This window comes from Schistocerca cancellata, chromosome 12, assembly GCF_023864275.1.
Source record: "Schistocerca cancellata isolate TAMUIC-IGC-003103 chromosome 12, iqSchCanc2.1, whole genome shotgun sequence".
Lineage (NCBI taxonomy): Eukaryota > Metazoa > Arthropoda > Insecta > Orthoptera > Acrididae > Schistocerca > Schistocerca cancellata.
Genome location: NC_064637.1, coordinates 8,562,792 through 8,578,554, shown reverse-complemented (window position 1 = coordinate 8,578,554; position 15,763 = coordinate 8,562,792). Strand labels below are relative to the sequence as shown.

General features: G+C 43.1%; 1 protein-coding gene across 2 annotated transcripts in view; it reads right to left on the bottom strand.

Annotated features, from left to right (window-relative positions):
• Positions 1 to 15,763, bottom strand: part of LOC126109732 (pre-mRNA-splicing factor 18) — a 97,012-nt gene that overhangs the window by 36,065 nt on the left and 45,184 nt on the right. For both annotated transcript variants that reach the window (XM_049914785.1, XM_049914784.1), the window contains exon 4: positions 7,859 to 8,032. In XM_049914785.1, coding sequence (XP_049770742.1) covers positions 7,859 to 8,032 — 174 coding nt within the window. The remainder of the gene's footprint in view (positions 1 to 7,858; positions 8,033 to 15,763) is intronic.

The following is a 15,763-nucleotide window of genomic DNA, read 5'->3' as shown; positions in this document are numbered from 1 at the left end:
AAAGTAAGTAAAAACACAATAATGCCTTACATATTTGTACAATTTAAGTTCACGTTACATGTAGAGGGATATGACATACGAATGTAATTTCAGTGTATCACACTTACAAAAATGATCTTTTTTAGGATGTTTGGTGCTAAAGGAAATAAAAACTGTGTATAAGACATTCTCGGTTTACTCGTTACTTCATCTCTGGATAAAATCTTTGAGCTTTCAGCAAAATAATCTGTTGTCTTCAGGAGGAACAAATGACCGATGTAGGTGATGTAGTGATTATTTATAGCCCAGAGACAGCTCGTGATCAGTCGTCATCTGTCATCGTTATGTCGCGCTGCCAGAGATTGTGTCCACATCTGTACTGGTAGTCTCAGCACTCTCGTACGAATGTAAACATTTCAGTGCATTTCTCTGTGTCATCTGCTTCGAGCACTCACTTCCGTGCACCCCTAAGATTATGGCTGCTGTTCCACTTAAAGTTGTCACATATTCTAATTTTTACTACTCCTTTGATAACAGAAACCTAGTTTGTAGAAATATGGACAAAATTTTAGTTTCATCAAACATTAGCCTGCATTTATTTGTGAGACTGCATCCACCAACTACTGCTTCCTCAAGCTCTCTGTTTTTAATGCGCCTCTAGTGTTCCGCACAGCAATCAGCAGTGGTGCAGGTAATCTGACTGACGTAACTGCTTCCGTACACACGAGGAAACTTATAAACTCCAGGCAGCCTGTGGCAGAGAGTGTCCTTAACTGGGCACAGCATCCGCTTCGTCTCTTCAAGTGGTCAGAAAATAGATGTTACGCCTCATCTTCCCAGGACTGTACGTATTTTTCTAGATGTAGCACTGCAGAAAGGAAGAAGTACAATGGGTAGATTATCACATGATTGTTCAACATTTTAGCGTTTTGAGAAACCAGCAGTTGCTGAACATAATATCACAACAAACAAACACACACAAAATGTTTGATGAAACTACAATCTTATCCCAGGAGTGTCCATCTCCTCCCTCCTTGCCCCCCCCCCCCTCCCACACACACACACACACACTGGAAAATTTAAAAAAATTAGAAACTCGATTTCGGCCTTTACACACTATATTGCAGATATTTTCTGACCCTAAATAAAGAAGATGTTCTTAATGGCTAATACATTTATTTTTATTTTCACATTAAGACTATCAACTCCAACAAAGAAAGCTACTTCAGTCTCAGTGACACACACTTCCAATGAATGTGACAGGGTGTGTGTGCAGCTGATACCCCTGCCACATGCATGTTTCCTAACGATTGCTGCTTGCTACATTCATTCATTTCTGTCTCACAGGAAGTGTCGTAATTTCCCCAATCACCCTTTCGTACGCCATCAGTCACGTAACTTGCTGACAACAAATTTTTCCAAAATCATTGTTGTAGATGCTGCGGTCCTGGGAAATGAGACACTCGATTATTTTTACCCACGCCCCTGTTGCTGGTGCAAAGCAATGCAGCATTTTTTTCTAGGAAGTCATGCTTCTGTTTAATATTTTGTTGACTGTGACTTCAAACATTCCAAAAGCCTCCTCTGCCTCACAGAGAGTGAGAAATTCATAAATTTTGCTTCTCGTCCACTCCACTTCGTAAAGGAACTCACATAAAGACAATACGCAGTGCTACAGACAGAGCAATAAGAAACACTTGTGCTGCATAGTGCCATTTTGTGGTAGCAGCTCAAGAGCAGTATACCTCAGACCCGTACAGACACAGCCGTGGAACACAGGTTTCGTGTTACCCAGATACTGACAATATGTCGTGGACATCAGTACTCACATACTGGCTGTGAAACAATGTTGCAGAATAGGTTTTGAGAGTAAACGCCTCTTTGGTAAGTCGTGGTGACAAAATCATTCGTAGACAATTTTACTGTATACTCAGGAAGGAAATCATTACTATCTATAAAACATTTTAGTAGCATATAATTTGCAACCTGTAAACTCTACCTTTTTAGATTTATTTAAATCATCAAATTGTAAAACATCTATTTCTGTAATTTTTTACAGGGGAATGAGCTGATACATTTACGTTCCTATGACAGCACTGGCACCACCAGTAAAAACATGGACATGTTATGGTGATCAACCAGGAGCCGTCTATGTGCTGTAAATGTTCACTGTAACAACAGCAACAACAACAGTCACTTGCTCTCGAGAAAGATAATGGAGGATTTTGTTGAAAATGCGATATTTTATGCATATTTAACACAGCAATGAAACTGAGAATGTTTTGTATGGGGATGTTGTCCAAATAGGTTACCAGATTACAAGTGAAGGCTGAAGGAAACACTGAAAAAAAGCTTATGAACTGCACACGTGAAAGGCAGAGGCAACAACAAAGACCCTCAGTAAAGGCAAATGATCCCAAGGAACTTGTTCCTCACACAGTTCCTACGTGCCACGCATACTGCCCGAATCTGACATCAGAGAATGGAGTTAACGGGATAAGAATTGCAATTCTGAATACGAAGGTGAATAAACCGGAAGCTCTCAAGTTGGCAGTGAAGGAAATGCTATGGTTTAGTAAACATTTTGGTGCACTGTCCATATAAGCTACTCGCTTCAAACATTCTCACAATGATAATGTACAGCATATGGACACGACCCAGTTTTCTCAAAATACCAGCTGCTCTTTTTACCTACCAAAGCAGCCAGTGGAAAGGAAATTTCCTCTTTACTGTAATTTTTCTAATGTTAATGATATCCAAACAAAAATACTAAAGTGACAATTTGCGTAAAATATTTGAATTATTTGCAATACATAAAGAAAAGTACACACCATAAGAACATTTCTGTCAAAAGTATGAAAACGGACATAGCCTCTCCCATCCCATTCCACTTTACACATTAAATGTCCATAAATGTGAATTTGAGAACTATGAGGGTCCTTCAGTAAATATTGCCATTAATATGTATTGGAAAAGTCCTTTTAGGTAGTTCAAATTTGATGTTTCTTCTGCACATGTGCAATGTTTTGAACAATTCCAACAGACGGCACACCTGCAGTAAAACATCAAAATTGCACGAGTACATTACACTATTTACAGTCGGTCGGTCGATTTAGGGGAGGGGACCAAAGAGCGAGCTCACCAGTCCCGTACGATTAGGGAAGTACGAAGAAGGAAGTCGGCACGCCCTTTCACCAGAACCGTCCCGGCATTTGTCTAAAGTGATTTACGGAAATCGCAGAAAATGTAAATCGGGACGGCCGGACGTGTGTCGAACCGTAGTCCTCTAAGATACGAGTCCAGTGTGCTAACCACTGTGCCACCCCACTCGGTCAATGTCCCGTAACGGAATTCTCGGCTGTGTAGAAAGAAACCATTGTGAACATCCGTAAATGTTTACGTGCAGTGTACGGTAATGACGCAGCCGATAGGAGTACCGTTCGGTGGTGGGTATCGAAAGTTAAAGCATCTAGAATCGCGAGAACTGAGCTCCACTATCGGCCGCGTTCGGGATGTCCTGCCACAGCCACTGCTCGCAATGCGGTGAATCACACAGATGCCATCATTCGTACAGACTGTCGCATCACAACTCGACAATTGGCTCCGGAGCTCTCGGTGAGCACCGGAAGTGCAGGTGCAGTGATTGAGACTTTTGGATGCCCAGAGATGTGCTCACGATCAGTTCCATAAATACTCACAATGGGCCACAATATTCAAAGAAAATCCATTTCGTCTTAAGTGCTGGACTAGTTTGAGAACAATGGAGAGGTCTTCCTGTCACAGACCATTACAGCTGACAACACCACTTTGATCCAGAAACAGAAATGCAGTTGCTGAAGTGGCAACACCTGTAATTACTGAAAAGGAAGAAATTCGAGGCAGCTCCGTCTGCCGGCAAAGTCACGGTGACAGTCTTCCGGGAAAGTGACAGTGTGTTGTCGAGAGGGTCAGTCATTAATTCAGAGCTGTACGAGAAGACTGTGAACAAACTTGAGAAACATGTCTGACACATTCGGTCCCATAACTACCCAAAAAAAATCTTTTCCAGAAATCAGGGTCACATTGCCAAATCGGGCTGCACGTAACTACCACACCCACCCTAAGAGCCCAGATTTGGCACCGTCAGAGTTTCATCTGTTTGGACCACAAAAGATTCTCTACACGAGACATTTTGAAGACGATTAGAATGAAATTCGTGCGGTCTACACATTGCTATAAGCACAGGACGAGAGCTTTTGGCAACACAAATTCTACATTCTTAAATAATGCTGGAGTAAGGCTGTAGAATGTGACGGAGACTGTGTAGAAAAATAGTACATGTAAAAGAAATGTTGATTATTTTTGTCACCAAATTCTGACTCTTAAAAATGAATATGTTCTAAAAAAAAAAGTGATACATTATTTATTGAATGCCCCTGGTATTTCTGCATTTGTAGACATATTACTACTCTCCAATCAAAAGAGGGCCCGAGTTACAAACTATAAACAACCACAGTTCTCCTCCACAGCTAACAAAAGTACACACGTACTCCTTCCACTTGCCAGCATTTCCTCAATCTGTTGATTATCCAGCTGTCACCACCGCCACCACATTGCACATTTTGTGATCCCTGCCTGGGTCTGCTTTGAACAGAAGCCTCCCCACCTTTGCTGACCTCTCATTTTGTCTCTCTTTCCATTCTGCCCAGTGTTTTCCTCTCTTCTTCAGACATTTCCTCACTGCCGTCTCTCGATCTTCCTCCAGGTCTCTCGCCTCCTACTCTCATTTCGTGAGCCAGTCTCAGTATCCTGCCAAGTCCCTCTCTTTTTACACGATTGTACCATCTTAAACTTCCCCCCCCCTCCCTACAGCTTTTGCGCAGACTTTTTGTTCACTACTTCTCTCATCACCTCACTCTATCCATTCTCCATTCTGTTAAGTGCTATCCTGTGTATCCGAAATTTCTTCTCGCAAGCCTTTATTGTACTCGTCTGCCTATTCTTCACTACCCACATTTCCGATGCATCCGTATGCTCGGTATAACATTTGCTTATTTTCTGGTGGCACATCCTCAGTCCAGGCCAGGGTTCTTACACTTTGCAGGAATCCGTGTGCTCGCCTTCCCCCTTCATTAATCTGCCTATCGTTCCTCCAGCCATCTTGCAGGTATCTGAAACTTTCACTTTCTTCAGTACCTGCCCTCTAACACTTATATCTACTGTTACTCTTACCTTAGACCGTGTCCTACGTGAGCGACAGAAGCGAGCAACTTCTGGATACGCGACACTCCGGCAACAAGCAGCAGTATCGGGCGACAACCTCTGGTGGCCTGCGTGAGAGCAACCGTGTCGCGCTACCAGATGGCTGCTTAGTGCCGACCAGCTGTTTGTGTAAAACGGCTACCCTAATCTGTAGAATACTGTAGCTGGAGAGTAAGGCTACAGAATTACGCTTACTTAAGAAAATAATGCGAAAAGGAATGCTGTGCGTGATGTTTACAAAGGGAGGAATCTCCATGGAGAATTTCACGACTGCAGTCAACTACGAAGATCACCAGACAAATTCTTCGAATACACATGAATTCGACTATCTCATCAATAAATTAAATATAATTTTTTTTTACATGACCAAGAACTTTTAACAGCTAATAAATGCGGAGGAATGACTGTTACATGACTAACTATGCTAAATACGAACATAAACATACAGATCGCTACCAGTGAGCAATGCCTGACTGTGGTGTAGGGGTAGCGTATACAGTTCGTACATAATTGGGAAAGGTCCTGGGTTCGATTCCAGGCTATTCTTATATTTTTACTGACTCTGTTACGATTCGGTATACTAAATTTTATGTATACTGTTTATGCTGCAACCCGAAGTATATTTTTAACGTCTTGCCAAAGAACGTGATCTTCATACCTATCCCAGTATATCACACACATTTAATTCCTAATAAATTACAATGAACCATGAAATTTTACAGATATTTGATGTTGCGAATGTAATTCATCAGCAGTCAGTGTTAAGGCCAAGTGTTTCAATTACTCTAAATAGTCTGTAAAAGTAAAGCTTCCAAAATTTTTTAAAAGAAAGTCAAACACTTTGTGTAAAAATTTGTCTAAAAGTATGAAATAAAAAATATTAGGGAAGCGTTTGGTGCACCTCATATTCTATTCATGTTTCGAGCATCATTCAGAGGCACGTAGAATGGTTCTCTGATCTACTTATTTCTTTTACACAAACCATTTAATAAAATATTTCACTGATTTCTTCCATTTTTGAATTTCAAGTTTTATTCAGATAGCATGATCTTACTGAGTCCTAGTTTGCCTTCCTAACGTACTTGATTCGAAGGAAGCCTTTTTGACATTTAAATACCGCACCAATGTATCTTTTTATGTGTAAAATAGCTAGGTTTTGACCAGATGAAAATTTTGACACTTAATTTACAGCAGCTTTCAGTGAAATATTTCAATTTTTCCTCAGATTATTAATTAAGTTTTTGTTTATTTCAAGCAGTTAAATATTTTCAGGCCAAACTAGACCTCATGCTGGTCTCTTTGATACTCCATTTACACGTTTCTCTCACTTTGTTTGGCTATGAAAATTTGGCCAAAAACTCATGGTGTATGTTATAGGGCGTCTTGTTTTCGCTCTGCTCACGCCTTTAGAAAAATGTATCGAGTGTTAATCATACAATAAAACAGCCCTTTCTGCATTCTGTCATTTCCAAAAATTGTCATTTCGATACCTTGAACCTTTTACGAGATACAACGATTTTTACGACCACTTGATTCCCGAAGCGCAGGGAAGGTTCGGACGCGCCACGAGCGACCCGTCTGCGGATATAATAACCAATATCTCAAGAATAAAAAAGAGATATCATTCAGGTCTCAACTTTAAATACAATTTATATTGGTTACATTTCATATGCAATAAAGTATGGCCTTAAATGAACTATACGGGAAGTCTTTTTAATGTGATTTTACTTCTGCAAATTCTTAAAAATTTCGTGCAACCATGTACTCAATTTCATGCAGCACAGTAACTATGACAAATAACAAAAATAAATTCTGACCTTTATCTTTTAAGGATATCGAGCTGTAGGTTGCACAAGAATCAAATTTTTTCACCAAATAGTTTTCTTAAAATCGGATGTTAAGTAATTCTTAGCTGCCGTCGTGTCCACTCCACTACTTTGTCAAGAAGACACGTGGCTGTCGCTCTGTGTCGCGCGTGCTGCAGCGACAAGATTCAAACATGTTTGAATTTAAACGTTGCAAGTGGGAGAGAGGTAGCAACACAGATGTCACTCATGTAGAACACTTCTAACTACACCTGCGGTTGTGTTTTTTCGCCTGAAGCTGTCGCGCGCTGTCGCTCACTTCTGTCACTCACATAGGACACGGTCTTACTTGTGTTTGTCACCATTACTTCACATGTATTGCATTAAATTTCAACTCATTTTCTCCCACCACTTCCTCCTCAGCCTTTCTTGTACCTCTCCTTCTCCTCATCCTCCTCCATCCCCATCTACATCATTGCCCGCAACATTATTAAATCATCAGCAAACATCATTGCTTCCATACTTTCACCTGCTAATAGTACTGCCACCCCTGTGATTCTCTAATCTGCAATACTGATAAAAGGTGGTGGGGATACTTCACTCCCTTGCTTCAACCTGTTTTTCTGTTCTAACCAGTCTGTCTTCTCTCCTCCTGCTTTTACCTGACTCACACTTCAACACATTTGCTTTATTCTTCTTGTAGTCCACCTTCCGATTCCCCTTTTCTGAAGGACTTCCCAGCTACTCTCATAAATATAATTATATTCATCTCTGGCCTTTTCTATATACTTATATAGAATGCAAGTATTTTAGAAAAGTAAAGATTTTCTCACCATAGTGACACCAATGGGCCAAGGTGCATTTCCAATGGCCATCTGCAAGTAGGAGTCGCTGGCGCGGATGTAGTCCCGGTCGAGCATGTACCTCGTAATCTCCGTCAGACTCTCCGCTATGTCCTCGGGCACACTGCGCGTCTTCAGCTTACGCAGTAGGGGCTTCAGGTACACCTGTACACAATTTCACTAGTCGTATCCGCAATAAGCACTGCTTCGATCAGACAGACGTATAATAAACCATAGGAATAACACACAAATTAATGCTAAACTGGGTAAGACTGCCTATGGCTACAACTGAAAAACACAGATCTAATGTACTGTAAGTAAAATTGGAAAAAGTTTGTACAACTGTTTAAAATTTTGTAAAGTTATGCAGTGAATTCCATTAAACAGTAAAACTAGATGAAAACAGTGTCATATTTAACAGGACTTACAATATGTAATTAGAGTATTCAAAACAAATGCTATGCAGGAACTGTACCTTGTTTGGCAATCACAGTTTAAATTCTAATGAGTGAACACAATTAAACAAATTTACAGCAAAGATGGAGAGCTAGGCAAATATAAAGGACATTCAAAAAGAAACGAGCCGGAGTCTGGTATGCACAAACCGGTGACAGGAGGGTAATATTGTGGCGTATGTAACGAGACGTGGTTCCGACCAGAGCGTGGAAGAGCACAGCCCATAGCTGGAGGGCACATGTGCATGTCAAGTGACTATACAGAGCTAGCAGTAGCACGCATCAAACATCCGACGCTGCCAGTCACAATGCAAACAGTGACACGGAGGTGTCAAAAGAAGAACAAATAGGTGTTGTTTGTTTTTTGACAGCGGAAGGAGGAGGAGGAACAGACATCAATCAATGAATGTCACAAGTGTACGGTGAACACTACGTGTCCCTGACAAAGGTCAAGGCGTGGCACAAACACTTCAGGGAAGGACGGCTGTCATTAGCCAACGATGCACGGAGGTGTCAAAAGAAGAACAAATAGGTGTCGTTTGTTTTTTGACAGCGGAAGGAGGAGGAGGAAGGGACATCAATCAATGAATGTCACAAGTGTACGGTGAACACTACGTGTCCCTGACAAAGGTCAAGGCGTGGCACAAACACTTCAGGCAAGGACGGCTGTCATTAGCCAACGATGCACAGAGTTCATTAGCCGACGACGCACAGTCCGGAACACCACAATGCATTATCGACGACACTGTCCATCTGGTGGATGCACTCGTTACCCAGGACTGTAGCCGCCGTGGTCAGATTGAGCGTCAGAAGTGTTCACACCGTCACGTAGGAACGACTGCACATGCGCAAAGTGTGTGCCCGACGGTTGGCCCACAGTCTTCGACCACAACAGGAAGGGTGTCGAACGGCCCACTGTCTCGCTCATCTGCAGCGCTAGGCTCGGGAAGGGAATGCGTTCCCGGTACAAGTGGTGGCTGGAGATGAGTCACAGTGTCATCATTTCAAACCAGAATCAAAACGACAAAGTCTTCAGTGGAAGTATCCACGGTCATCACCACTAAAAAAAGCTGAGACCACCCACATGAGTGCAGGAAAGGTTACGCTGACGTCCTCCTTTGACCGAGATGGCCCCCTTCCGATTCACTTCCCCTTCGCCGAGTGATCAAATCGAAACGACCGGGCAATCTCACCTGTGGGGTCATTCTGCTCCACGACAATGCAAAGGCTCGTTCAGCCGACACAGTCGTGGCACTCCTGCAGAAATTCAAATGGGAGGCTCTCGGCCACCCTCCATACAGAGCGGACCTCTCTCCCGGTGACTACGTCACTTTTGGTCCCCTTAAAAAGGCTCCGAGGGGCAAAGGATTCACCTCGGACGACGACGCCCGGCTGTACGTGCAGAACTGGTTAACGTCACAGCCTCGGGAATTTTATGAGACAGCCATTCACCACCTCGTGTCACAGTGGGACAAGCGTCACAACAGCCAGGGTCAATACTTCTAACGTACAGGTACCGGTTTCTGTAATTATGCCTCTGGCTCGTTTCTTTCTGAACGCCCCTTATAATTCCATCTACAATATAAATAGTACTAAAATAATATCGAGATGAACAGAAATATTTACTTGCCTACATGCTGTTTCCACTCACATAGACACAATGAAACACATAATTTAACATAATACCTGTAATCTGCTATTTCTAACTTTTCTCTGTAGCCAGGACCACTAAAATACACTAGCGCGGTGCCTTTTGATTCCGATAGCAAGAAAACACTTCGTCGACAGTATCTGGTCGATAACAGGAGGAGAGGTGGTGGCATAAACCTCTCCGTTACCAGGATTTGTGCCAATGCCCCGAGTCAAATTCAAAAGCTTTCCTGTGTCTCACGGTGTGAGGGCACGTGAAACTGGTAATGATCGTTTTTCGTCAGATGGGTACTTCAAGCCCAGTGGCCATCGGAGTACGAGTGCAAAAAATATGTAAGGAAACAATTTGGCAGCTAAAAAAAGGAATTTAGATTACAAACTACGAACATCTACAACAACAAGGGTATTTCGATAAGCTCAAAATTGAAATGTTAGTGGGCAGCCGTGAAGCTTTAGGCGTGGCAGAAAGTGTCAACCTGATAACATGAGGAATACTCGAGGGAGGAGAACTTGTGCGATTGAGGCTTCTCAGGGGGATACTAGGACCTCCGAGAACATGCGACATTACTCTGAAAAGTTTGGAAAACTACAGAATAGAGGGTTGTGTTAACAAGAAATTAAATAAAAAAAACCCATACTGTAACGTCAGTGAAACGAGTCTGAGTAAAAAGGAAGGGAAAATTGTATTTGCTCAGTGTGGAACTCTCCAAAAATAAATTTATTAATAATGATAATGTCAATTATCATTATTAAATGAAATTAAATAAAAATTAATGCTGCACAAAACATGTCATCCTTTTATAGTGAAAATAGTGTCCATCGTGACATTTGTTGTACTTTGTGCTGGCTTCATTGCATCGGTTATCAATAACTATACTTGTGAACATGTAAAAAAAAACTGCCAACAAAATGATCAGTGTGATAGTACTGGCTATAACAATGCAGTACAGTTGACATAAAACAAAAACAGCAAACAGGTAACTCCTATATAAAGCACAGGTAGCATAAACCAAAACTGATCACGATTCCCCAACGAAAGCAACACACATTTACACAAAACTAAGTGCATTTATTCATTTTACAATGATGCGTTTAGCTAAGATAACACTAAAGTGTGTAAGCATACAGGTGTCAGATGTTAAGTTCCACAGCTAGCTCAGTAGTACAACCATCCATCACTGAACTGACAGCCTGGTGATGATCACACCAGTGTAAAAGACTAATGTTTCTTACATATGTCCTTGTCAGTAGTAAATCATAAAAGGGTTCGAGAAGATGAACTTTAACTATTTGTCAGAAATAAAAAGAATCGCGTACCATAAAAACATCTTTGCAGCCATAGCGGAGACCACGATAAATGACACAAATTACACTCGTGCTGAGAAAAAACAGAACACCTCGAACGACTAGAGATAGGACGTTCGTAACCAAAAGACATGTACGTTAGTATGTTCTGCAGAAATTATTAGCATTTCAGTTGCCTTCCATTTGTTATGGGGACAATGCTGCAAATTGTGAGCTCCGCTGAAACTCCGCACACCTATTCTTCTCAACCTCTCTACCAGTCGCTGGAATGACCCGAGAACGACTTCGGAAACCAGACGACAGGCACCATTTGTTCCAACGTACACCACAATCTGCAGTCGGCTGCACCCTGTTCCCTCAATAGCTGCCGGAATAGCCTCTTCGGCATGCTTAATGAGGACCCCAGGCACTGAGTACACACGGTATTCTTTCCTGTCCCCTGCTACCATTTCCCTAAGAGGTCCCATCATTTGTCATACGTTTGAACTGCCAACCATTAATAGATCCCTACCCTTTGGTGTCTGCCTCCTCCTGACACTGGACAAAACAGAGTTTCCCAAAACAGGTGAATTGAGTTTTACTGGCTCAGTTTCAGTGAAAGACAGCACCTCAAACTTGTCGGTTAAGGGGCACGTACAACAACACGAGTCCTCCCCAGTCGCCATCCGTCCTGTACAGGACGCCTTTATGTCCCACTGACACACTACTTGCAGTCAAGTGGACAGGTAACGACAGATCTTGTACTTTCTGCAGAAGAGACAGGATCCACAGGAGAGGACAGTATTTGAGTTACCTCTGGTACAGTTATCACAGGTAGACGATTCTCTGGAGCTCTCCCAACACACCGATTCACACCCTCCTCATTTCTGGTGAAACAGTAGCACAGTGTAACACATACTTCACTACAGGGGGTGACAGTCGGTTGCCATTTATTACTGCACGGGTTACACGCGCGTCGTCCACTTCTCCTCTCGTCTTTGACAAATGAGCAGAAACGTGGCAGACGGCAAAGGTATACGGAATGACAGGAATGGCATCAGATAGAGTTTTTGGACGAATCCAGGTTCCGTTCGAAAATGATGGCCACATTTCGGTTCGCCACGGACAGTGGCAGTGGCATCGCAGTGACTGCATTCGCACGAGAAGTGCCAACTGAAGGCCGCAAGGTGTGGCTTTCTATTGGGTACAACCGCAAATTACAGTCGGTGTGTATCCAGGGCACTGTGACCAGTATGACCCAGTCGAATGACATCACACTACTCGTAGCCGTACCCTTTCTGCACAACACCCGAGACTCCATTTTTCAGCAAGCCAATGCACAACTGCGTCTCACTGCACGAACAAGTACCTTCTCTGCGTCACAGGATGTCGGCGTTTTGCCTCGATCGACCCGTCTGCCGATCACCAGAATTGTCACCGGTCAAAAAGAGTGGGATGTGGTGAAACAACAGGTGCAGTGCTCTGACGCAATGGCAACCACCACAGATGAACTTCGGAACTGGTTGAATGCAGCACAGACGGCTACACCACACGGTGCCATTCACACCTTATACGCGTCAATGCCGTCACCCACAAAACGAGTTATCAGGGCCCGTGGCAGACCCTGCGCCTACTAGGTGACAGGACAAATGCCGAACCGAAGACTTCAAAGGTTCTGTGACAGCTATACTGTGACTTCCCGGACTCGTGCCGTAGGGTCGAGATCTGCAGGGTCCCCCAAATAGGCCAGGCGTGCACTACACACCAGAGGCCGCTACTCGGGTAGTCGACTGCGTGTAATGTGCGTACGACGGATTTTTATAGTAGGGAGCTCTCCGTCCGACCTATATAACGACAGCCTGAGGGAACCCAGACGTATCGACGTAAGATCGACAAAAATGCCTCCCACAGGTGAGAGTATTAAAATCCTAATCCTAAACTGTCGAAGCATTCACAACAGAGTGCCAGAGTCTGAACCGTTCGTGAAATGTAGTGACGCTCACATAATACTAGGTACAGAAAGCTGGTCGAGACCTCAAATCGACAGCAGTGAGTCTTTTGGGAAAAAATTATGCCTATATCGAAAGGATAGGCAAATGGGAAATAAAGGTGGTGTAATTGTCGCAGTAGACGAGAAACTCAAATCTACCGAGACAGAAACTGAAGCTGGACCGGCGGCGCGTGAAACTGTCTGAGCAGGACTCTGTGTCACCCACCAGACTCGTCTCCTGAGGTAATCGAAGACTCTAGAGAAAACCTCAGTTCACTTGTACGCAAGTTCCCCAATCGTTGTAATTGTCAGTGAAGACTTTAATCATCTAACAATTAATTGGTAAAATTACGGTTTTGGAAGTGGTGGGTGTCATAAAACATCCTGTGAAACTCCTCTTTGAGGATGTCCATATTGAATCTCGTATCACTGACCGTGTGGCAACAATGATTACCAAAGTACAAAGGACAACTAAAACAAGCAGAAAGATATATATGTTCAGTAAACTAGATTTTAAAAAAATCAGTAGTGCCATATCTCAATGATGAACTTGAAACCTTCAGCACAGGTCAGGAACTCTCACTCCGGTTTAAAAGAATAGTATGGGGAGGAAGATGATGTCATAAGAAGCACCTCAGAAATTAACGGTGAGCTAAGAAGAAGGGGGCGGTTGAGCATCTCACAATAATGACTTTCTTTCCTCTTGGTTGTAGTTTAACAGCAATTTTTGAACACTGGCACTGGTAATTTGTATGGACTAACATTCAAATAATTAACATACTTTGAAATGTTATGTATTTTAACATTTGTGATCTATAAAGCTCAATAAAGATTTTATAAAATTCCTGAAATTCCCCAAGATTTCCCTGATTCTTTGAAGTAAAATGTAGACTGCCTGGTATTCCAGAAGAACTGGCACCCTGATAAAACCATTTCACATTCCAGATGTGTATTCCTGGCTACCACTGGCCAGCACTACCATCTCCACCTACAGTCACGCCACAACCTCTATACTCTCAATCCCGACGCCACCTCAGTGGTATAGTAGGTCAATGAATACTTATTTTTCTCCAGAAATTTGCCTACTTTGATAGACAGTTACCAAAGAATGGTAAATCGTATCTTTTCTGGCAATCATTTGATGGGCTAAGGGTTTTTTAGGGTTGGCAACAGTGAGTGGTAGAGGGGGATCACCGGATCACAGCAAGCATCACAGGAACTCAATAGTACAGTAAAAGGAAGGGAACGCAGACGAAAGGACCGTGCTCGTTCGCACGACGACGCCCGTCCACGCACACTCGGCCACCAAGGCCCTCTCGGACTCGTTCGGTCGGCATCTCCTGAGCCCCACCCTCCGGATCCCCCTGACTCGGCACCTTCAGGTTACCACCTCTTCACCTCCCTGTAGGCACACGCGAGTGGAATTAAATTTTCAACCGCCGAGTAGGTACAGAAAGAGGTTCCAAAGTGGGGGAAGCGGCCAGAGGGAGAGTTCTGCGAGTAGGGCACGCCTCACCCGTGCACTGAACGGGATGGCAATTATGTGGGAAAATAGTCAACATGTGTACCAACAGTATCTTGTAATCTTTTTTCCGATACACTTTTCCAAAAGTATGAAAATCTAGTACCTTTACTTTCTGAACATGCCTCGTAGCACGTTAGCTCGATATTTTAGCTTTTTCTTAACAGTGCTGTCAATAATAGTGGGCTGGTAACAATTGTTACAGTTATAGGATAAGTATGTGTAGTTCTTGTTCAAATTCAATTGTGGACACTGGAACTGACAGCAAATAGTGGGTCAAAAAATGAAAAGCAACACATCTGAGAAAGCTGAAATGCAGGAGGCCAGGTGTGTGTACGTTACTGTTCCGTATATTTTTTTAAATCGGTGACTTTGTGTGTCGATGTCAATACTGACATCCGGAAAGTCAAACGTCGTACCTCCCATTTAAATTCGAACGTTCGTGTTCTTACGCGGTCTTCTCACGTTTTCCAGAAAGGTGTCGAGCCGCTCGGTTGTTCCTTTTCATATTTGCAGCACACAATTTACATACTCGTACCAGAATAATAACACGCTCTATCCAGTCGAAAGCACACGGAATCGAACGTCACGAGGGGTGGAACCGTCAGTATAAAAGGACGGAAGGAGTGCCGTGTCGTCAGTACAGTGGCAGCGACAGCAGTTGGGAGAGCTCGGTGTCTTCGACTGCGGACCGGTTGTCGTATGTCACCCGAGTAACAAATCCGTCACGTATATGTAGACCCTTCTAAAGTTCGCCCAGTCGACTGTCAGTTATACGACCATGAAGTGGAAAACGACCGAAGCTAAACCGAGACTAGGTACACCGCGCGTACAGACGGATACCGACCGTCGAGCATTACGGAGGGCAGTTCTATAAAGTTGTACAAAATCAGTGGTAGTGTATGGAGTCAAAAGTAATGGGGCACAGTGGTCAAGCAGCTCTGTAATCAGTGCATTTCTGTAATCAGTGCTAAGTGACACTCGAGACGGTGCTA